At 35.5% G+C, this 23,880-nt stretch overlaps 1 protein-coding gene and 1 long non-coding RNA gene across 13 annotated transcripts in view; one reads left to right on the top strand and one right to left on the bottom strand.

Moving 5' to 3' along the window:
- Positions 1-23,880, top strand: part of LOC100866851 (rap guanine nucleotide exchange factor 2) — a 193,691-nt gene that overhangs the window by 136,401 nt on the left and 33,410 nt on the right. For all 11 annotated transcript variants that reach the window (XM_086903949.1, XM_086903955.1, XM_086903960.1 and 8 more), the window contains one exon: positions 4,005-4,080. In XM_086903949.1, the coding sequence (XP_086760075.1) occupies positions 4,005-4,080 (76 nt within the window). The remainder of the gene's footprint in view (positions 1-4,004; positions 4,081-23,880) is intronic.
- Positions 14,979-23,880, bottom strand: part of LOC100864671 (uncharacterized) — a 339,885-nt gene continuing 330,983 nt past the window's right edge. For both annotated transcript variants that reach the window (XR_015290876.1, XR_015290875.1), the window contains exon 6: positions 14,979-15,548. This is a non-coding gene — a long non-coding RNA (uncharacterized LOC100864671). The remainder of the gene's footprint in view (positions 15,549-23,880) is intronic.

Raw genomic sequence — 23,880 nt, 5'->3', positions numbered from 1 at the left:
TCAATTTTCCGCGAACACGTGACGCACGTGTCGCCCGTCGTGCGTGTGTTCACGCGTGTATATTCACGCGTAATACGTATGACTCGTTGAAAGAGAATGGATAAGGAGGGAAGAGGTCAAGAACCTTGGACAACCTTCCAATACGTATGTTCGATCGATCCTCACGTTGCATCACGTTTGATACAGGGGCTGTCGATACGTCCCTTCATTCGTGTATTCGCAAGATTTATGTGTAACGATATGTCTACACCGATTTCTAGAATTGGTTTATACACGTGTGCGTTCCGGCCATTGTCAAAGCGGTGGAAAAGATGGGTTGTTGGTTGGAGAGAAAGAGAAAAAGAGGTGGGTGGTATATTGGGTGAATGAGCGGAAAAGCGATTGTTAAATGGGGTTTAATGGTGAGTGTGTGTGTGTGTGTATGAGAGAGAGGATATGTGCGAATGATTGGAGTGATTAATTTGGGATTTTAGATAGGGAGATGGTGGTTGAGAGGGTGGTGGTTGTTGTTTTCGCTTGTTCCAGTGGATTCTTTGTGGATTTGATGGAAGGTATTTGAATGTATGGATTTTTAATGAAATTGCATACAGATAATAACTTAATGCGTGAAAGTTTGAAAAAGATTTAGTTTTTAGTAGCAGATTATATGTTTTTCAACAATATTATAATAGAATCTCGTTCTAATCTAGATAGTAATAATATCAAATATTTATCACAGAATTATATCATAATTATGTATTGAATTATTAATATAATGGCATTATTATGTTATGCATTATGTATCACATTGTCTATGCATTCTGCTTTGATAATTTCTTTATACATATCCTATTGGATGTTATTTACTTGTTTCATCGTGTCATCGTGTTTAAAATTAATATTTCCTTGGTACAAAGCGTCGACAAAGCAGCGAATTCGGCCCATTGAAGATTAATTTGGGATTCCAATAAATTGGGATTCGTGACGATTTATGTAATAGGACTAATAGGACTTCGTGAAATCAGATTACCTTAAGAAAGTTAATTACATAACGGATAAATGGGATTCTAATTTTAATCCTGAATATTATATCTCGAATTTTTTGCAATGCAATTACAATAAAAATGCCTCTTTTCTCATTTGCTCCTATTAATTTATCGAATATTTGTTCATATTTCTGGTATCGAATTACGTTATTTTTCGCGTGTAAGTGTGAACGAAAATCATTGGAAGTCGAGTATGCGGCAATAGAATTGCAGAGTTAAGTACAATTAAGCCGTTATGCAAATGTTTTGGCAACATTAATTTCGATAACAAGATTCATTGAAGTTATTCTTCTTTAATTAAGTTTGATAATGAAACGAGGAAGATATTTTCTCGCGCAGGATCAAATTTCAATCCTGCTATTTGCCACGAATAGCGTTTAAAATAATAAGTTTTCTCGTTCAATTTTGTTTTCTTACCACTAAGTAAATTAATTTAATAATATATTCTTGCAGTTCGTGTTGTGAATAGTATTCTGATCCGCATTTGAATCGCGAGGAATTTACTAAAGAATAAAAAGTAAACTAATGGCACGCATTATGCAAACGAGAACTCATCGATACCCTAAATAAATAAAATCGTTGAATCCAATCATTGATTGATTAATTAATAAAAAAATACAAATTTTAAAATTCCTCGCAAATATTTACCGCGCAATACAAATAAAATATATAGAAACAAATTTTATTCCACGATTATCGTAAGCGTAATTTTATAACTTTTCGTTATAAGATATCCCACGTAATCCCCTCGTGAGCATTAATAACCAATTTCAGAACTCGAAACACGGTTCCAAAAAGCCAGCCAACTCCGTTGTACATACCTATCCTACTGCTAATCCATTTGCCTTAATAAATTATGATTTCTGCGGGGTGCACAGCTACCATATGATCTCGCTTCCAATTAAGGTAATTAATGTACAGCGGGCACGCAATGGCTGCTTTCAAAAGGTTGTTCTTCGGAAGAAATATCTCTCTCTCTCTCTCTCTCTCTCTCTCTCTCTCGCGTTTAATTCCGATGAAAATAGGACGGAACATCGGTATATTTCATCGAGGATGATAGAAAGATATTGGAATCGAAGAATTCTCCTTTCAAAACCTATAAAAAGAAAGCATCGACAATGTCTTTATCTGTTAACGACATTGTTTTCAAGGCTTGCCTTACAACTTAATGTATCCTTTGAATTTGCTGTAATCTTTGAATTTCTTTCTCTCGAAAGAAGAGTTTCGAGATGTGCACTCTTTCAATATTTTTTTTTCAATCGAGTATTAATATTAATATAATATAAGGAAAGAAAGGGGGGAGAAAAATCGAATGTACGCGATGAAATATTTAATTAAGATGAAACAGCAAATTATATTGGATGTTATTTTAAAGGCTTTGGATTATTGTTCTTTGTCCTCTTTCTTCTCTCGTATAATGACTCAAAGAAACGCCTTTATGCGTATTATGAAGATCTTGCTCTTTGAGTCACGATACATGATATAAGAAGGTCGGTTTATCGAACTGGTATTGTCATGCTTTAAGAATTTATCTGAATTTATCTCTGAAAATCGTATTGTTCCATTATTCCATTTTCCTGAACAATACGTATCCTTCATTTAGAATTCTTATCTCGTGGAACAAGTTCAAGAAAAGAAAAGAAGATACGTTTAAAATAATTTAACCAATACACACTTACAATTACGAAAAATTCCTTTCAAAATTCAAACAAAATGTCCGTCTTCCCATAATTCCCAACGTACTACAAATTCCAACGTATATTTATACTTTGCCTCGCCGAGAGTCCAAAGAGATCCATGCCAAACTAAATTAAGCCAACTCACCTCCCGTTCGAAAAAGGTTCACCTCTCGATAAAGGCCCGGAAATCTCTACTCGAACGAACGGGGATTAAACGAGATATACGGCGATTGCAGATCGATATTTCGTGGAACACCTTGCCGTGTATCGATGTAACACGCGTGTAAATGCGTTTATCTGCCGGTGAAAATAATACATACGCTCCCACGACGAAGGGAGAAAATTATGCCGGGAGCGCCGCCATTGTTCGACCCTCGATTCGCGCTTAGCCGCGGGAGATTTTTGCAGAATCCGAAGGGTGGAAATTCCTGGCTAATTCGAGGAGTGGTGGGAGAGAGAGAGAGAGAGAGAGAAACATCTGTCGATGGCTCGTTCTCTCGTTTTCGGTTCGTAAACATTTAAAAGCGAGGACACCGCAACAATGGATGTATTTACGCGAGCCTGTTCCATCCCTGCCTTTCGAGGATATTGCATCGGTGTTTTCGGTGATAAATTGCATTTCCGGCGATGACTTCCGTGTCGATGCGACGGCCGGCACCCCACTCGTGGATGTTATTGTTGGACGAAAGAAATTTATGGCACGCTCGATGGTTCTCCCAACCCTTTAACGAAGGGCGGCCAACGATAAAATCGAAATTGTTGCGCCCGTATCGTGACGTCGATATCCGCGGATCATTAAACCGGGGAATGGCGTACACTCGGATAAATGCGGGGACCTTTGGGTGTTAATTCGTAAAGGGGTTGGGCTCGACGTTGGGGTGAGAAATCACCTCTACGCTTGATCGGTGTTTTAATTAGTGGGTTCGAATCTTTTCCTTTTTTTTTTTTTTTTCTCCTTCGAGGATCTTGTATTTCATATCCTTTTTAATGTTTTAATATTTTAAACTTTCTTTCATTTTCTCTTCGAGAGAAGAATTTTATGGCACTAAATCATAGTTGCGCTTTAAGCGAGATTTCGTGTTGAAAAATTGGATCGTGCTTTTACTTTTTTTTTTTTTTATTCCAGGTAAATCAAAGAGGACGGATCCAACGGAGAAATAACCAACTTCTTCTCCAATTATTATAATTTCTTCTTCTTTAAGAAAAATATGACTTCACTTTTCAACATCACTGTTTTTCACCCAAACTTCTCGAGATTTCGTCGAGAATGGATTTTGAACCACGTGATTTTCTGTTGCAGCTTCGGCAAGCGGACGGGTGGCAGCGCGAGGAGACCCAACGAATGCTTCGTCCTCGAGCCCTCCGAGATGATCGTGGTGAGTACTACTGGAAACTTGTTGTTGTTCTCTGCGAATCGTGCACGAACGTCTGCGATTGACATTGCTCCGTAATTTCCCCGTTGACGAAAAATTTCGCGCGCCCGGAAACTTTGGTCGAAAACTTCGTTCCGCGCCGGAAGTTTCGCGCAGGGTTTCACGTTTAAAGGAAACGGGGAGCGTTCGAAATCCTAACTTCCGCCCCAACTTCTTGCACGTTCGACGATTAAATTTAAAGGGAAGAGGGTCGAGCTGTTTCGCGCAATCAAGCTGAATAGACCGAGGGGTAGTTCGAATCCCCCTTTTCGCGTGATTTAATTGTTCGTTGAATGACGTTCGATATTCGAAGGAATTTCTTTCTCTTCTCTCACCTCGTATCTTTGTTACTTTTCTATCGTTGTTATAATATAGCCAATAATAGAAATAGATTGGATGGAAGCTAGTTTACGTTTTTTTATTCATACTTTAACACTTTGTCGATATATATCTGTATATCCTAAAATTAGATACAGGTAACTCTTAGGTAACGTGGCACTTATATAACATATGGATATAAAAATTTCGAACAGTGGTTATCGTTTCGTAATATTTTCAGAATTAACACTAAACCTATCGACATTTCATATATACCTACCATGAGCGGTCAAATGACCGCTGCAAAAAAAACATTTGTATCTTAATATAGAAAGAGATTTTAGCTAATTGGATTCGTAAAGTAAACGATACAGAAAGTTGTGAATATTGAAAAATGGGTTGTATCTACATTATAGAAAAAATAAAGTCATCACTGGCGATACAGTAACTTTGTATACAAGAAATTCTAAACGAAATTTCAAAAACGGTCATTTGACCGCTCGTGGTAGGTTTAGTGTTTCGTTTAAAATACACTTATTGACTTCTATTGTTACGAATTAATCCTAGTTTACTCCATTTCTAAAGAAAAAGTAAGCCGTAGTCTCTCAGAAAAGCCGATCCGAGAAGCCATGTCCCATGTAATTTCGAAAGTAATAATTAAGTTTTTCCACGTTCACTTAATCGTCAAGGTGTATCAACATCAACTCTCTCCCCGTCAAATCTCTTTCGCGATGGCACGTGCGTCTTTCTCTCTCTCTCTCTCTCTCTCTCTCCCTTTTTTTTCCAATGGCTGTCGTTCGAAAAACCGGGCACGGAGTCTATCACAGAATGGAGTCACGAGGAATTGACGCGAATTTCTCTTTTTCCAACCGGTTTGTCCCACATTCGCGAACACGCACGAGCGGAAAACACGGCTCGAGAGGCTGGAGGGGAGGGGAGGTTGGCTGTGTGTTGAACCGCCATTCCGGATATGGCGATATCGCATAATGAAAGACAATGGTGTCCGAGACTCGAGACGCAACGTGGCAGACAGTTAATCAATAGTTCCTCTCGTGGCGTGTGTTATGCCGAGTTTTCGAGGCCCGCCCCTCGATTCGGCTCGATTCGTGATCGCGATTACGCGGACGATTATTTCGCGGGGATTAAAAAACACGGAAGCGATGGACGAGATCGAGAAGACGGGGTGAGAGTTTGGGAATTTGTTTGAGGAGTCGAGGGGTTTCGAGATGAGAGAAGCGTGGATTGAAATTTTCCTTTTGGAAAATTCGTGCAAATAGGATTAGGATTGGGGGGATTATTGTAAGTAATTGTTGCGCTAGCGATGATGTATGATGTAGAAAAGGGATAGATGAAGGAAGAAACGATGAAAGTGTGAGAAGGGTTTGGAAATTTGAGAATTGAGATGTGTGTTTGTATCGTGGCATTTTGAAATGGAATCATAATTGGAATGGAGAACAAAGTCTGTATTGAAATCGAAGATTGAACAGACAGGTACGCTATCTAATGGGAGTTGTGACATTTGTTGGAAATTATAGATTACAAAGTTGAAAACAATACTGTCTGTGTATTATGTTTAATATCATATGTGAAATTATGTCATTTGGCGAAGCTAATGGAAACTTCGAATCGAGATCATTTTGGTAGTAACAGGAATTGAACGAGAAAGTAGAAAGTAAATATGACATTTAATGGAAATTGTATATTTTCGAGTCGAAATAATTTCTCTATTGTTGCATTAAATATGTATCGCCGATAATTTAGCGATGAAGTTCGATAAGTGTTGGGAAATGGGGAACATTTCGGAAATTTCATGATGAAATGAAAGAAAGTACGATGCTTAATGTAAATTACACGGTTCGAATATCTCTATAATCATAATTTGATACAATATAACGTATCATGATATAATATAATAATCTGATAATTAATCTCGTGTATAAATTCAGTATGAAATATAAATTCATATATACTCTTAATATGTTGAATTTCAATAAATTTTCTTAATAATCATAATCGGAATTTATTATTTCAATAATTATTTAAATCATTCATTTCGTTTATTAGTGAGAATTTTATTTCATTTTTGAATCTTTGTGCGAAGCAAAAGAAGAATGAAGTTTCTCAAAATTAAATATTATTTATTTAAAAAAAAGGATAATTAAACGGATTATACATAGGATATAAATATCAATTCGATTACTTAATTAATAAAGTTTCGCTAATAAGAGAAAGTAGAATCGATCTCTCGGATAATTTGCTCGGATTAGTTCATAGTTAATCCGATTCGACGATGCTCGAAAATGGCACGAGTGAATTCCAATTATCCAATTTCAATCGTTTTCACGTTGAAAATTTACCAAAATTTCGTGTGAAACCTCGTCGTTTCTGTTTCGCGATTTCCTTTTCGCTGTTAATTATTCCACGCGACGAGTGAAGCCGAATGATTCGTGCTGCCATCTACGATCTGTTTTACCGACTATTCGGATCCTGAAGAATCTTTTGATCGATAGATCGCAGAACTTTATTCTTGAAAATGATCATATTATTTTCAATTTTTTATCTTTTTGCTAAGATTAAAAATTTTATAAATCTAAACTTTTTTCTTAATTATATTTCTGTTTAATATACGTGTTGACAAAATATTTATGGATTTCTTTCTTTTCTTTTGTCTTTTTATCTCATTTTATTTAAAATATTTATCTTTGATAATTTCACAAACTTATTATTTAGAATTAAAAATTTTCTTTGAAATTAATCATTTTTTCAATGTTTTATTTTATGATCTCGTTTTATATTTTATCATATACAAATTCCTTACGGTATTATTCATACTATCAACATCGTTGTGCAACATTTTAGATTCAAACAACACACTAAACCATGATAATCTCCGTATGTGAGTCTCATAAAAGAAACTCGCATATCCAACTCTCAAGTACTCTGTATATATCTCATTTCTCCTCTTTATCGTACTTTAATCCCGTCTTATCTAAAATTCATCTTAGCTTTCTTCCACCGCATAATGTTGAAACGTTAACGATCCAAAAGAAACTTTCCAACGAAACATTTAATATTATACATCCAATTTTTTCCTCGTTAATCGATTAATCGTGAATCTTAATCGTGATATACCTAATATTCCTTCGATCCAACGATTTAAAAAGTTTTATGTTTCGAGATCCTCTTTTCCCCCTTCTTTTCGTGGCTCAAAATAAAAAATCCACGATACCGATGAAAATGTTGAAACTTGAGCTGTGAATCATCGCGATATAATCGAAAACTCACGGAAACTCGTTATCGAATGATGAGACAGTTACGATAAGACGTCTCGAATTCGATCGATGATAACTATTCATGAGGAGATATCTTTTTTTTTTTTTTTTTCTCTCGAAGAAACGAGATTACGAATCGTTGGCGCGAAAATTTTCAATTCTCTCGAGAGATATCGTTGGGGTCGAGTTAGATTAATTAATTTTTCAGTATTTAAAATATTGTTTCACCATTATTGAATACATTTTTTTTTTTTTTTTTTTTTTAATTAAATTAAATAAATATTTGAGTGGAAAGGTTCAACCCTCGAGTAATATCGTTGAATTTGCATTGAATTAATTAATTTCAAGGTATTTAATGTTCTTTGTTTTGATATGAAAAAAAAATTATTAATGTCAATATGGAAAATGAAATTAAAGTAAAGTACATGGTAGTGAGTAAAAATTAAATTAGGTAAAATGAGATAGGCTAAAATTAGTGCCTGTTCCGGACACTTATGACACTTGAGGATCGTACTCGAGGGTTGAAAATGAAAGAGACGGTGCTACTGCAGAATGCACTTTGGATTATGCAACGCGTTGCCATATATACCGTGGACACCCATCTCCATGTATGGCGTATACCAACTTCCTGTTCTCGTCTGTTTCAACCGTTTTTTTTTTCCTAGCATTATCTCTCGACTCCTCGGTTGACAACGTTCCATTATGCGGCGTATCGCTGTGATTATTCCTCCGGTCGAAATTAATTGCATTATCATACTCTAAATTATAGCTGTTTTAACGAAATATTATTCCATGTGTTCCGCAACAATTAAAATTACGCAAGCATTTTTTTTAATAGGATTAAGTATATAGGTATAAAATTATTTAAAAATCAATTTTCTTTTAACAACATCTTTCTTCAAAACGAACTTCTGCGACATTTTATATTTTAATGATAAATAAATTTTATTCGTGATGTTTCGTATTAATGTCAAACGTAGACGAAATTTGTATCACAAAAGAACGCGATTGCTTTCACTGAAACTTTTTCTCAGTCAATTAATTGGCATTAGTCAATCTTTTTCTCGTGAAATTATTTTCCCTGTATTAATTGTAACATGTATTATTATTATTCGAAGCATAAAATGAGTTACCGAGTGAAAGTGTTACGTGAACGAAAAATCTATTCTTTATCTTAAATACCCATCGACACAGTTCGATTCTAAAACATTTCAGAGGAACGTGTATCCATAATTAATTGATCATTATTTTTAATTATAACAAGTGACGTGAGTAATTCCATTTGGTCAATTATCTATTTTTAACAAGAATACTTGTAAGCAAATAGCACACCTTGCTTAATCGCTTTCATCGTTCATCACGAAGGGATTAACCGAAGAATCTCGATGAAAAGAACCTCCCGAAATAAAAAAAGGAATATAACACCACGCTTCCTTCGATGTTTCCACGCTCATTAACGCTTATAAATCTTTAATTCCAAGTCTGCGAACAGAATGGCGGAGGCAATATACGAGATGACAAATATCACAGTGGATTTACAGCTCCGTTCGAAGCGATTCGTCCGCTCGATGCCTCTTAGACTCAGCTTCCACCGTGACGGATTACGCGGAAATCCAATTCAGACCCTCATATTAGAGCCCCGCTCGCCAAGCTGTGTAATTCACGATTATCGTACACGCGATTCGAGGGTTGCGCGAGGAGGTCGATAACGGATAAATATCAATTCGGTCAGCGAATTTTCCGTTAATTTCCTTTTTTTTGGAACGGCAATTAGCCGAGATGTCGACGTTTGTTTTGCACCCGTCTCATTGGTTCCTTCACCAAAGCGGTATATCGGTCGATCAATTTCGTGGAAATTGGAGATGAATTGTTCGATTCTTGACAGTGGATACTTGGACATTTCATAATTTGAGAATAAACGAGAAATAATTCTCACGAGTGGACACATAGTTCGAGAATGAAAATCCTTTTCAAGAAAATATATTTAAATTTGTTGGTGATCAAAAAAGTTTCAATGTTTTTTTGATTCGACAAATTTTTGTGGTTTCGTGATTCTTCGAAGAAGAAGGTTTGGAATTGTGTTGTGTTATTTTTCAATTCAAAATTTTAAAACGGTACGTTAATATCGGCACATATTAAAATATACTGGAAAATATAATATTCTCTAGATTTATTTATGTACATGAATTTTTAAATCGCTCGCGATGATTTTATTACAGTTTATTAAAATCTATGTCAAAGAATATATTTGTTTTGCATTATGGATTATATTATGGAACGATGAATATTTTTATACGTTTACTTGATATAATTAATAAATATAGAGGAAAGAAGATATAAAAATTTTTAAATTTATCGATTTACGCGTAGAAATTTCTCTCTCTTCTATACTTTATCGCAATAATAATAATTTTTACGTTTAATCTTGGCATTTTTTTTTAAATTTTCATCAAAAATGATTACGCTTCTCTCCGGAGGAACGTAATACCCTCGATTGATCATTATGCGTCAAATCATTAAACGAAATTAAAATTGGAGCGCACAATCTTATATAAGTTGCCTTCTAATTATTCCTCACCTCGAGGATTATCAAACTTCCTTGCAACAGAGTTTTGCAAGGAAGCTTAACGAGTTTCCAGAAAGATTTAATATCGAAAGTCGTCGTGATCCTTCTGTAACTATTAAAAATAGTAGATATCTTTCGTGATTTATCATTTATTTAATTATATAACATTATATATTTCTATTTTAAATCCAATATTAATTAATTAAACACATCGAGTAATCGAATTTTCCATCCTTTCAACATCTTCCTTTTAATTTTGATAAATTTTCATCGTCAATTTTAATCGTTGCAAAGATTGTTACATTGTCCATTTTCCATCGATGCATCTCGTTCCTCTTGTTCTTCGTTTTGTATTCGAAATCCAGATATCGTGGAACAATTCAGACATTGATAAAAGAATTTTCCGGGCCGCAACGTAGTTGGAAGAAAAATATTGGAAGAATAGTTGTAGCATGTATCGCCACAGGAATCTCTATATAACCTGCTACAAATTGGACGTCCGACCTTTAACCTTCTCTCCTCTTTCTCTTTCGATCCATCGCCTCTTTTTCCTCTTGTTTCATCGATTGTCTTTCAATTCATACTTTCATTTGAACGAATCCAATTGGAATTGTTAATCGATCTATTGCAATTTTTTTCAAAAAAACTCGATGAAGATGCTACTCGATGAAAATTCTCGCGTAATTTTATCAGATATCGATTTGATTATTCGTTAATTTAGAAATGATAGTTTGATCAAAAAAAAAAAGAAAAAAAAAGAAAAAGATTTTATTTTAAATCATTTTAACTTTCAATGAAAAATTTGAAACGATAAAACAAAATCTCGTTATTTAAAACTTAAGTTCAAATAAATTATCTATTTTTATCTTATTTCAATTTAACTCTAATTCAAGATATTTTTCTTGAATTGGAGCAAATATCACAAAAATCCAATTGACAAGATTCCTCTAACGATCTATCTTTCAAATCACACCAGATTAAAAGCGACCTATGCACGGTATCAACGTTCGCTTGTTCCTTCTCTTCTCTCTCTCTCTCTCTCTCTCTCTCTTATCCGAGCTTATTGTGCAGAGCTTCGTCGACTCGAGCTTTAAACGGGAATGAATCATTGTGAAGTGAAGTCCATCTGTGAGTAATAACGCGTCCTGGGGAACTGGTGTCCAGCGGGCATCGAAACGAGCTCGAATAAAAAATGCAGAGAGAGAGAAAGAGAGAGAGAGCTGTAATCTTCCTATGCGATTTACTTTCGCGCTTTTCGTGTTCCACGCTGTTTTTCCACCCAGATTTTCTCCTCTCTCTCTCTCTCTCTCTCTCTCTCTCTCGAAGCGTATTTTATTCTCCTCTCCGTTTTCGACGATTTATTCGGTTCGAGAGGCTCTCTCGCGATAATACTCGCGATATTGCGCGTTCACGGTCCGCGATTCGAGGGTTGTAAATAATTTATCTTCGCGTATTAGGCAAGTTTAATATACGCGGAAAGGGCACGGCCGAATAACTCGATTATTCGATAAAGGTCGGTCCGTGGAACTATGAAAATTTACTCTCCGTGCGAGTTTGGATTTGAATTGGTTTCAATACAATGATGTAATTATTGTTGATACGTGTATAATTGAATCGAAATTATTCGCGTTTCTTCTCTCGAATTTCACGATGTTGATTTGAAAGCTTGTTTATGCTGAGCTTGTTTCTCGGATGGAGCGAGTGTAAGGGAAATAATAATTTTGAAATGTTGCGTTATGTTGGATAATTTTGTTTGTTTGAAAGAGAGAGTTTTCGATATTTCGTATTAGATGTTAAACATGGTAATTGGTAGATCGTTTTCGAATTCGTTTCGAGACGAAGAAAAAAAAGGGGGAGGGGAAGAACGTTTCCTTTGATTCTGAAGGGGGATGACTCAGAATTAACACTGGATTTCCACTGGACAGTAACCAGTCGTCGATGTTTCTTTTACAAACTTATTTTCCAAACAAAATTTATTTTTATACCTCGATCCAAACGATCACGCCTTCTTCTTTATCCCGCGATTTTCTTTGGAAAAATGCACGTCTTTGTCTCCAGTTTCCATGAAGCTCGCTGAAACTTTCACTCGATGTAAAACGAGATGATCGAATTATGCGTTCGGATTGAAAATTCGCAAGTTTTTTTTTCAATCTGTGAAGAAAAACTTCGTTAATCAAATTTGATTGAATTTATCAGTGATGAGAATTCATAAAAATAATTTAGTCTTGACATTTTCAATTTTTGATTCTGTAATTAAAATCTTATAAGACGGGTTTACATTTCTAACTATCCTTTCCTTTCCAATCTTTCTTTCCAATTGAGTTATCTCACTTTTATAGCGAGAGTCGTATCTATTGTCGTATCTATGATGGATTCTTTTTTACAAAAATTGAAATTGTATTTAATGATAAAATCTGCGATAAATATACATTTGTTTACGTTATCTCGTATTTCTTTTTTTTTTTTTGTTGTTGTTTCGTTAATTTTTTATTATTTTTATCCTCTCGTTTTATTTCGAATTTTGTTTGTTTGTTTGTTTTTCACGTGAAATTCGCTTTGGAAATCGGGTATCGCGACCATACTTGGTCGGAATTCGATCAGAGTGGAGGGATTGTTCGGCGTGGAAAATTCGTGCACGAATAAATCCATGTAAATTGTTCGGCGTAACGAAGATCCGCTTATAATTATTCCTCATTAAATATCGTGACGTCAAAAGCACCTTGCTACCGAAGTGTTTATAACAGGCTGTTGATTTAATTTCAATGTCCCACCCTGGACAAGTAGAGTCCGATGCAAATGAAGTGGAACTTTTTCTCCTTCTTTTTTTATCAATCTCGATCTTGAACAGACAATTGTGAATTGTCAAATGGATCAAGAATGGATACTTAATTATCGAATCGAATTGTAATTTTTAAAAAAAATATTCACTTCCAATTGAATACGCGTTTCGAAACGAAAGGCTATCGTTTAAATAATAAATAAAAAATTGGCACGAGTAGAGTTCAAGTTTAGGTCGAGGTATTTAATCATTGCGGTCATGCACTGCTCGCTTACACAGCGTCTAACGATGCTAATTGATATTCGTTTCGAGCGGCTGATTATTCCAGCTCGAAACCTTTGTCTTCGCTTTACAAAATTTACAATTATCTCTTTTAAATTTCTCTTCGATCGACAAATCGATCTTTTTTCTTACAATTAAAATATCTCTCTCGCGTTAACAACAATTATCGCGTCAACATTTCTATTATTATTCGAATCAAATCATTCTTCTTTGTTCCAATTCTTGTCCTCGTCGAATAATTTAAAAAAAATCAGGTCACAAGAATTAATACGAAAAGGAACAACGAACTCGCACGGATCTCAAAATTCACTCGATCAAATCGACATGTGTTCGAATTACATCGATCAACATGTTTCTCACAACGATAATTAGTTGGAAAAATAATTTCCGTATTATACGTGAGCAACAATACGATTTGTTTCACCAGTCGTATCAACCGGACACCCAATCAGTTTATGCTGATTCACGTGAAATCTGCTGAAACTCCGGCTGATCTGGCGCAGTTTCTTCACACTCGTGTGACTCATCGAAAACAAGAAAAAAAAAGGATCTCTCTTTCAAGAGAAAAACGATGATTGCACGATGATCGATGGAGGGTGGAACGAGGTCGAAAATTGGACGAGTTTTCACCGATTTATGGGGAAACACAGCGCGTTTAAATTGAACTTGTTGATCGGCGCGGGTTAATGAAAATTTCAAAGCGGAAATATCAGAGCTTCCATCATGGGCGAGTTAAACTCGTTCGAGCATGCATATTTAAAGCGGGTTCTCTTCCTGAAAACGATTTTTCGATTCGATTCGGCGAGGTTTCGGATCGATCGTTTAAATTCATGGATCTCGAGGGAAAGGAATTACTCTTCTTAATCTGTTTATTATCTCTTTGATCGGGTAAATTTCGAACGAATTTTTTTAACGACGTTCTATAAAAAGTATCACTTTTGTTATAGGATATTGAACATCATATTGCTTTTTAGTTAATATCTTTATCTCATTTCTTTGAAATAGTTTCTTTAATTAACTTACCCGTTAAATAACTACGTCTCTCATCATATTTTCTAAAGAATTTTCATCGTTCTATGATTAATAATAATAATAATAATCAAACATATGGAAAACGAAAAAATATAATCCGCAATTAATTCCAACGAACGAGTAATCATCGTTACACTTCCGTTTCCACGTAATTATTCCCTTCGAACGACATATTCTCGAACATTCGTTAAGTATTCGCATTAAATTTGATGGGCGATACAGTTGAGAAGCCATCGAATCGACGGACAGATGCAACACGCCGCAATTACAATGAACTATTTATACCGTTTATAAGTTAAAAAAAAAGAGAAGCGGGAATGGAAGCCGTGTTTGTCGGTCTCGAGCACGAGTATCTACGAAGGGTCGATAAGTGGACGTCAATTAATAAGTGATTCCGCGTGGTCGATGACTGCGCGCGCTACTCCAGTTTTTCCCTCCGTTTTCGATTCCCTCTCCTCGATCTGCTGTGCAAGTAATTAGTTTTCGGTCCACGGCTGGTTAATCCAGTGGTTATTCTCTCTCTCTCTCTCTCTCTCCTTTTCTCTTCGTAAACGAGAAACAAGCGAAATGAAATTTTTCGATCGAACAGATTTAAAAAAAGTACGAGCCAATCGAAATCGATATTATATTATAATATAATTGGAACATCATTAACAAATAAATGTTGTTAAATTAAATAAACTGCAAAGTTTGACAGAAATGTGATACGAGCACTCAAACTTCAGAATCTCTATCTCTTTTTAAATAACTTTAATGAACTCTGGTTACGTAAGAACGTGCATTGATCGCGAAAAGTGTTTATCGAAAAGCAAAGAACAAAGAATAGTTGCATTCGTCCACGCAGAGAAATCGTATTTGAAGTTTGAAATTAGAATTTTTCAGCGTGTGAAAAAACATTGTGGAAAAAGGATTGGTAGACGGTCCTCGTGAGCGGAGAAAACTCGAGACGATTGAAACTAGATCGTGGCGCAGGATGCGGGTATTTAATTGCGTAACAGGCGTGCACGGTTCATCCTTCGATACCAGGCGTCAGCGACGATACACGCATTTTTTCAAGAAGCTTATCGGCGTTGATGAATCGACGTCGGGCGCCGAGTCGTAACGTCACCGTCTGCCTCGAATCCCCCGCGATTGCTCGACTCGTAAATATCGCCTCCGATGAAAACAGCGGCCCAGATCGAACCTGCAAGATTTAACGAGTTTTTAATTAATCTTATTTTCGTTGCATCGATAAGCGATCTGAATGTTAAGTTTTTGAAAGAAAGTTTTGGAAGGATCGAAGCCACTTTGCGCTCTGATGTAAATGAAATAAACGGAGCCAAGTAAAATGTGGAAAATTTGGAAAATTTGATATCATCGCAAGGCGCACAGGTGTTTATTATGATTGATTAAAAAATTGGAGCAGTTTGAAAAATTTTTGCTTTGAGTTCCAAATAAATTTTCATTGACTTTTGGAAAAATGTTGAGTAAAAGTTTGTAAAAACTAATAAATAAATAGATAGGCGATCGAAGTAGGGAAATTTATTATTGAATTCGTGTGAATTCGTTTCTAGCATCCCTTTTTTTTTTTTTTCTTTTTACGTTTAAAGTTTCTGTTTTGCTTTGTTTGCTATATTATCTAAGTCCAATTAGTCGGTTAAGTAAAGCTTGGAGCGATACTAGCTATCTTATAGAAATTGGAAATGTCGTGTTGAATAAATTCGTGATTAGTTTGTTTAATTACTTGACTCATCGAGTTTTCAATGATTATCGTCCTTTGCAAATTGGATTGATTATATTGCGCTCGATAAAAGTTTATTTTACGATTAAATGGAGATCGTATAAATGAATATATATATATAAAATTTCATTGTAATTCTATTGTAAATTTGTAATAATATCGTTTACGATCTGTTGATATTATCTATTTATTATAATTTTTGTAATTAGCATTTTTTGTAGAGCGCGACATTGGTCAGATGAAAAATATATTTAATAAGTGGTATGGGAATCTTTTGCATATATAATTCTTGTTTTCATGTATGTATGTAGATCATGTGTGTAACAGATTAATAGTTGCACGTAATAACACGTAATTACACATCGATGGATTTCACTTTGCAAATTGACTGGATATATTCAAAGCTAAGCTTCTATTTTGATCTTGTAACACGATTACTGGAATTTAGTTCAAGTTCGTTTCGTTTCGTTGGAATAATTTTGATTCGTTCGATAAGTTCGCAAATGTACACGTTGAATTTTTAGATGTCTAAACTTCGTGTATCGTTGAAAACAAGTTACGCAAGCTTGTGGTTGTTGCATCATTATCTTTTTTAGAAAATTAACTTATGTATTTAGAAAAATTTAAAAGTTATATAACACGGCAAGAAAATAGTTTCCAGATAATTTATCTATCTATTATTTCAAATCATTATTTTTATGCAATTAAGAAAATAATTATTAAAAAACCGGGAATTGAATAATTCCAATTATCAGAGATAAAGAAATCTTTGTCGATCCTTTAATAATTCTCTTTCTCTCTAAAAAAAAAAAAGAATACACACTTTTCGAATTATTAATCAACACATCGCGAGATATTTCACGTATTTCATCCTCTTTATATATAAAACAGAATTAACACACTCGAAATAATCTTGCTACTTTTTATACATATAAATATAATGTATCGTTATATATTTACGTTCTCGTCATTCTATCGAAGTTCAAAAGGTTATCGAGAACAGATTATGACATTAATAAATTCGTTTGAAGTCTTCGAGATCTTCGACAAGAGGTTTCAGAAACATGAATGAAAATCGTTCGAGGATTTGCTGCTCTCGATTAACAATGTTCTCACATTGACGAAAAATGTGAGTTTGCTCGTTCATCGAGATTTCTAAAATGTTAGAACGCGTGTTTGTGGAAGGAGCTTAAAGGTGTACGATGCCGCATCCGTAAGCGATTACGGATAAGAATTCAGGAGGAGGATGTCTTGGTGGAGGAAGTTCACGTAAAATTGACCTCAATCGCCCTCAGACGATTCCAACGGGATGAGTCTTTCCCTGGAATTCGATTTTATCTTCCACTAAAATACCGGCGTACAATTCCATTCATTGAACGTTCGTCGCACGTGGTTCCTATTTTCCGTTGTTTGATCGTTGTAATATAAGCGGCGAAAGATTACTTAAGAGAAACGTTTTTTTGAAATTCTGGAAATTCTTGAAATTTAAAAAAATGGAAGAGGGGAGGACGCGATGGGATTTTGATAAATTGATAGCTTTTAGAATTTTGTCTAGATGGATAGAAGTTAAAATTCTCTTTCGATCAAATAAATTTCATGACTCGTAATATAACTGCGATAAAGTGTCTACAATATTTCATTATTCATTTTATTGCGATTTATTCAGATTGAAAGTAATTAAAACCAGTCGTTCGAATATTCCACTCATTGAGCAAAAATCAACAATTTGGATCAACGAAATGTAGCTCAAAAATGAAAAGAAATAAAAAATGTACCCAATGTACTGAACGATTATAAAAAAAAACTCTCAAAAATCATCCTTAAAATTATCGGTCAAATTCGAAGGAACATTTCAAAGAAACATCGTAATTCTTAGAATCGAAATTCCAGTGAGCCATCGAATTCGTGAAGAGGAACTGGTCGCCGTTTTAAAAAAGGTGACGGATAGATAGATTCTTGGCGAGGCGAGCAAATGGTGGAAAGTAAAAGGGAAGTAAAATCGGAGAAATGGCCGATCGTGCGAGAACTCGGCTGATTTTGCTTGGCTCGGATGCACAAAGAGACTTATCGCGCAGCACGGTTTGGTTAATGAGGCCTGCGAGGAGTGACAAGGCTGCGGTTTAGAGATTTGCACGCGAAAACTAACACGTGCGTGCAACACGAGCTCGGCCGGAGTGGGAAAAGAAAGTTAAAGAGGCGGAGGTTTCGCTCTTAAAATAAATCGGCCAGACAAAAATGTTGCCTGGTCTATACGAGGCAACCGTCGCTATTCTGCGCATTTTTTTTCTTCTCTTTTCTTTTCTTTCGATCCTCCCATATTTCGCGGCGTCTCTGTTCTTCTCCTTCTTCAAACGGTCCGATCCATTTGATTTGAAAATTCGTCAAACGAGCTTGCGAATTTTGAATTTAGTTTTTCTTCGTTTCGAAATTGAAGGGAATCATTCAGTTGACGAATGTTGGTATGTATAATTTCTGAAACGAACGATGGAAATGGAAGAATCGAAGAAAATTTGTCTTACTTATCACGTTCCATATATATTTTCTTTCTTTTTCGCTTATTAATTTGCAATTTTTATTTGGAATAATCAAATTGATAATTTCCCTTTTCCTTTCCTTTTGTGCATCTATCTCGTGTCTGTTATTTATTAATTAAGCTTCGTTTTGTTAGGTTCTTCCGTATCGAATATTAGATAAGATTAAACGTAATGAATGAATGAATGAATTCCGAATGGAAGTGAAAAGTGTGTAAAAAAATAGATATGATTAGATACGCTTCCGTAGAATGGTATAATAGTAAATTGTCATTTACTAATTAAATGTGAAGGGATGTTCATTATATTCGTTCATTATTAAAAATATACAAATATACATTTTATTTCTTTGAAATTGTGTTGTGTTCGTTCTCGCTTTCCACGACTGTAAGGAAAAGATTGACGTCACTCACGTTCACCTTTGGTCTCATTCCACACTAGAGTAGAAAAAGAAATAAGTAAAAACTCACTGTGCATGCACATTCTGATATTCTTTCGCAATAAATAAAGAAATTAATTAATTCTCGCATCGCTCGCGTGCGTCGTTACGTCAAATACTAATACGATTCGTAATATGCACATTGCAACAAATAAAATTCGAGCCACAGAAAAATAAATCATCGAATCACCGAATATGAGATTCTAAAAATAATTCTGCAACAAAGAAATTCAATGTTTTCGTTACTCGAAATCGATGTCCTTATTTAAAAAAAAAAAAAAAAAAAAAAGAAAAGAAAAGAAAAAGAAAACAGAGTCAATTAACGAGAAGAAGGTATCAAATTCATTCGCGACCCGGTTTACTTGTGCTGTTAAATCGGAGCAGCCGGTGTCCCATTTCCCTTTCTTTTTAAATCCACGTTCCAAGACGATTCACTTCCGGCCAGGCGCCTGCTACCATTCGAATTCAAGGCTCAAACGCATCCTCCGCTTCCTGCCCCCCCCCCCCTCCCCTTCTTTTTCAACGTCTGCTCGCGCGAAATAAAGATTTTAAACGCAATCGTCGAGTTGCACTTTGAACCGATTCTCGTTTGCAGAAAATAGAGCTCGTCGTTGTCTTTCCTCGGTTGAAACGACGCGCGCAAACCCATTGTATCGGTTTTGTTGCATAACACGACATCGAGTCGTAATATCGAATTGTTTTCGAATCGTTTCACGCGATCATTGTGCGACGAGTTTTCTTGGCTGAAAAGAAAATTTGCGACGAAACGTTGTGGAGGATAGAATGGAGTTGCGGTTTTATTGAAATTTGTGTGATACACGAGCAAGATACTTTTCTTCTGTTCTACCTTCGAAATTATAATGTAGAAAAAAAAGTATTCGTCGTTGAAAGTGTTGGATCGATTTAATTGGAAAATTTATATATTAAACTTTGACATTTATTATCTGCGAGAAGAAGAACGTTCCCGTATCTTTGTTACAAGGACAATGATTTTTACAAATGAAAGTTACAAGTATCTTTACTGCCATTCTGAATTCGCTTGGTACGAATAGTTATATCGATGATAACGGTACAATTAATTACCAATTTAATCGAGTTGCTAGTAGATTTTCGGATATTTCTCGTTATTCGCCGAAATTGTGTGAAAGGAAACACGTGTGTCGTCTCGCGCATTCTGATAAATCCTTTCCTAATTAATGATCCGTGCGATTGCCATGACATGATCATCGTGCGTGCAATACGAGCTTAACACGTATCAAATTTGAATGTCTCCTTTCTTACATTTCTCCTTAATGACGCTAAATAATTCGAGAGGGAGAAAAAAATGAATAAAAAAAATAAATATAGAACGATAGAGCGATATTTCGAAAAATATTTTGTTTACATCGAGCGTATTGTAATCAATTGAAATTCGCGATATCAACGCCGTAGGCGTTCTTCTAATCTATCGTGCTCAAATTTCTCGCCACCTCGTAGTTTCGTGGAAGCGAGAGCTTCGAATTTCAACAAAAATCATTGCATCACCCGCTCCTGTTACAAAATTACGAGTTATATAGGTTCAAAGTACTACGAAGAACTACTATTCGAACCGAAACAATAAAATGTCACGTATCGCGTCTTAAACCCTTCGTCTTTAAAGTTTCGAAACGAGTATAATATTTTTATAAATTAGACTTACTTCAAATTACTCCATCGGTTCAATTTCGTGCAAATTTCAAAATTCATTTCGTCGAAAAGGTTCGGTAGACACGGGCCTATAACATGCAATGCATGCAAATCCTAGCGAATCTCGAGAATAACGCGGAGATCGCGGAGGGGGAGAAAATGTCTCGATCGATGCATTCGCGAAACCGTGTTAACAAGGAGAAAGAAAGAAAGAAAAAAAAACCGAGGGATTTAACATTCCATCGTTTGAACGGGGACGTGGTCGAAGCGCGTGCACCGCCGACTCGACCCAGATCTCTTCCCTCGCCACCGTTTCGATGCACCTGCAACTTTTGCTGCCCAACTCTCCTCCCATGATTGCACGGGGCCAATGCTATCACGCAACGCGCTCGAGTGATTATAGGCTGCGCTTTGGCCGGTTTGTGGAACGCGCGTTGAACATCTCGCGCGCAATGCGTTTGTCCGAGGCGTTAGAGACGAGACACGGGTCGGTGGCCCGTTTTATCGCGAATTTCGTGCCGCGTTTCAAGTGATTTTCACGTAGCTCACGTATATTACGTGGCTTGATCGATTTTCAATGGTTGATTTTTTTGAAAAATTTGCTTCGAGGGAGTTTTGATTAGAGAAATTTGAAGGTAGATGAAAACGAAAGATTGAAATAAAAGTGAATTAGAAATTTGTAATTTATTTCCAAAGTGAAAATGAAAATAGAAATTCAAAGAAGATATCTTGAAAGGAGATAGCTGCGGATGGAACTTGTGTTAGCAGAGTTAATGGAATGGTGTTCAAAATGTATTTAAATTACGGTTGAAGGCCCAACAGGAATTCCTGTGTTCTTCGGTGTACATGGTAAAATTTGGTGGACGTGGTATCTTGTAAATGAAGGCGAATCACTATTGAGGCGAGTGATATGAATATAGAGTGAAAGCATCCTTTCTTTCTTTCTTTTTTTTTTTTTTTTTTTTAGTTTTGCATAGAACAGCGAAGGAAGACGGTAATGCAGTTAATGAATATTGGAGCGACGATGGTTGGAATTTATGTAGTGGATATTTTATCATGTGTGTTCTTTGATGTTTTGCACGAAGTAGTTTTTGTAGTTTTAGTATGTATAATTTATGGGAAATATTACATGGGCGAGAAGTGGTAAATATATTAGAATGTACGATCATCGTATGCGATCTCGAATCAGAGCTCTTAAGATACTCTTGTAAATAATATAAAAATTCAAGAATAAGATTGATAGCAAATTCCAAATTTTATAAAAATTAATCAATCTTTTGTTCTTCGGAAAAATTTTCAATTTATTCATTCCTCTGCGAAATTTAACGATAATTAAGAATTAAGATCGAGTATCTATATCAGAAAAGAGTTTCGACTCTTCGAGTTGAATAATTTCTCGATACCTTTGGCTGGATTGATTCACGAAGGTGGATAGAAATATAGATTCGAGAGACTATTTCAACTTTTCGAGAAGACTTTTGTCAAATATTTAAAGAAGATACGAGTGAATTTCGTAATCGAGGAAATAGGGCGAGCGAACAGAGGTAATAAGATTTTATAAGATAACGCAGGGGATACGTTTTGCCGGTGATTTTATTACGAAATTCAATCGATCGCGGATCCCTCTTTCACGAAGACGTGTCCATTGAACCGTGAAGGACTGGCTTAGATCTAGAAAGCTGTAATCATTTTTACTCTGTGGGAACGTAACTGTACCATATAACTCTCTTACTGTAGAAACGATTATTATTCCAAACACGCTGTTCGCTAAACGCTGTATCGTTCCTCCTTACTGAAAACATTGAATTATGAATATTTATAAAGCTTTACAAAAAGTAGAAATCGTCGTAACTTAGGAACTTGAGAACCACGAAACGAGGACAAGATCGTTATGAAAATCTGGAATGCCTTTCAAATTTCTCTGCGTATAAAAACATTTCGATCGATAATCAATTAAGAAATAACTGAAACGATCAATTCATACATTCTTCTTCTTATCATCTGTCAGATAAATTTCGAGCGAAAAAAATAAGTGGAAAATATATTTTGCAACAACTATTGAAAGATATTTATTTAAAATATAATCTTGACCGTGTGAATTGATCGTGTAACACGTTCCTGAAGGCATTCTGACCTCTGCTCGATTCCACGAAGCCACGTAATGACTTCTTATATGCATGAGTCAAATCCTCAACTTTCCATTCATATCTTGCGGTCGCACGTAGAATTTTTAACCTGGTGTGTGCCACCATACGTGTGTATAATGGTTAAAACACATATGTGGATAATAGAACACGAATAATAGTCTTATTAACAGTAATCGGAGGAAATTGCATAATTTGCGAAAATAGCAAAGATTATTCCTTTGTCTCCAGTTAACGATTGTGCTTTCTTTCGGCAAAGAGTGGAAAATATCGGTCTCGTTTTCCCTTTGGAATTTTTCTCTTATTATTCGGAGCGTTTATCTCGAATCGTTGCCAAAAGAAACTGTTTTAAAACATCAAATCTCAAATTAATCCTCGTTCGATTATTCTTCCAACCTTCTTCCCAAAGGATTTGCTACTCAGTCAAGTAATGGCAACCGCAAAGCGGCCACGTTACGCGATTCCCCGCAAATGGAACGCCGATGTTCCAAGGCGAAATCGAATTCGAACTTTTCTTCTTCTTTCGATTGCGACAGTCTCGCAAGGATTGCCGATTTTAAGTCGATCTCGAGCTGCTTGCGGTCGACGCTGCACAAATATTGGATTATTTGTTTAGATTAGAAAGCGCGAAAAATCGCTCGTTCTTTAAATGATCGACGATGTTTAAAAAGAGTGAAATTTTTTTGCGAATGTTTATTGCAAACCCGAGTCAATAAGCCAAGTCTTGATACAATAAATATCTTATGAGAAAACATCCAACAGTGTTTGTGAACCAGTAACAAAGACATTTCTGTTCTTCCTGTGATAATGCAAGGTTTTCTGTTTAACTACATTTATTGTTATTATATTTAGTTCCAATGATTTATCGAAATGGAGGAGCAAGTAAGAACGATCTATTATTAATATTATTCAAAAAAATTCAATCTATCGATTGAAATAAATACGATGATATACGTCTTTCTCTCCTCGAGATCGTCGATTTAATTAGTCCATCTTCAAAAATACGCGCTGTTATA

Source organism: Apis florea, unplaced genomic scaffold (assembly GCF_048593485.1).
Source record: "Apis florea isolate Af1SG1 unplaced genomic scaffold, ASM4859348v1 contig_2293_pilon, whole genome shotgun sequence".
In the NCBI taxonomy this organism is placed as follows: domain Eukaryota; kingdom Metazoa; phylum Arthropoda; class Insecta; order Hymenoptera; family Apidae; genus Apis; species Apis florea.
The sequence above is the reverse complement of the archived record's forward strand: the minus strand, read 5'-3'. Positions and strand labels throughout refer to the sequence as shown.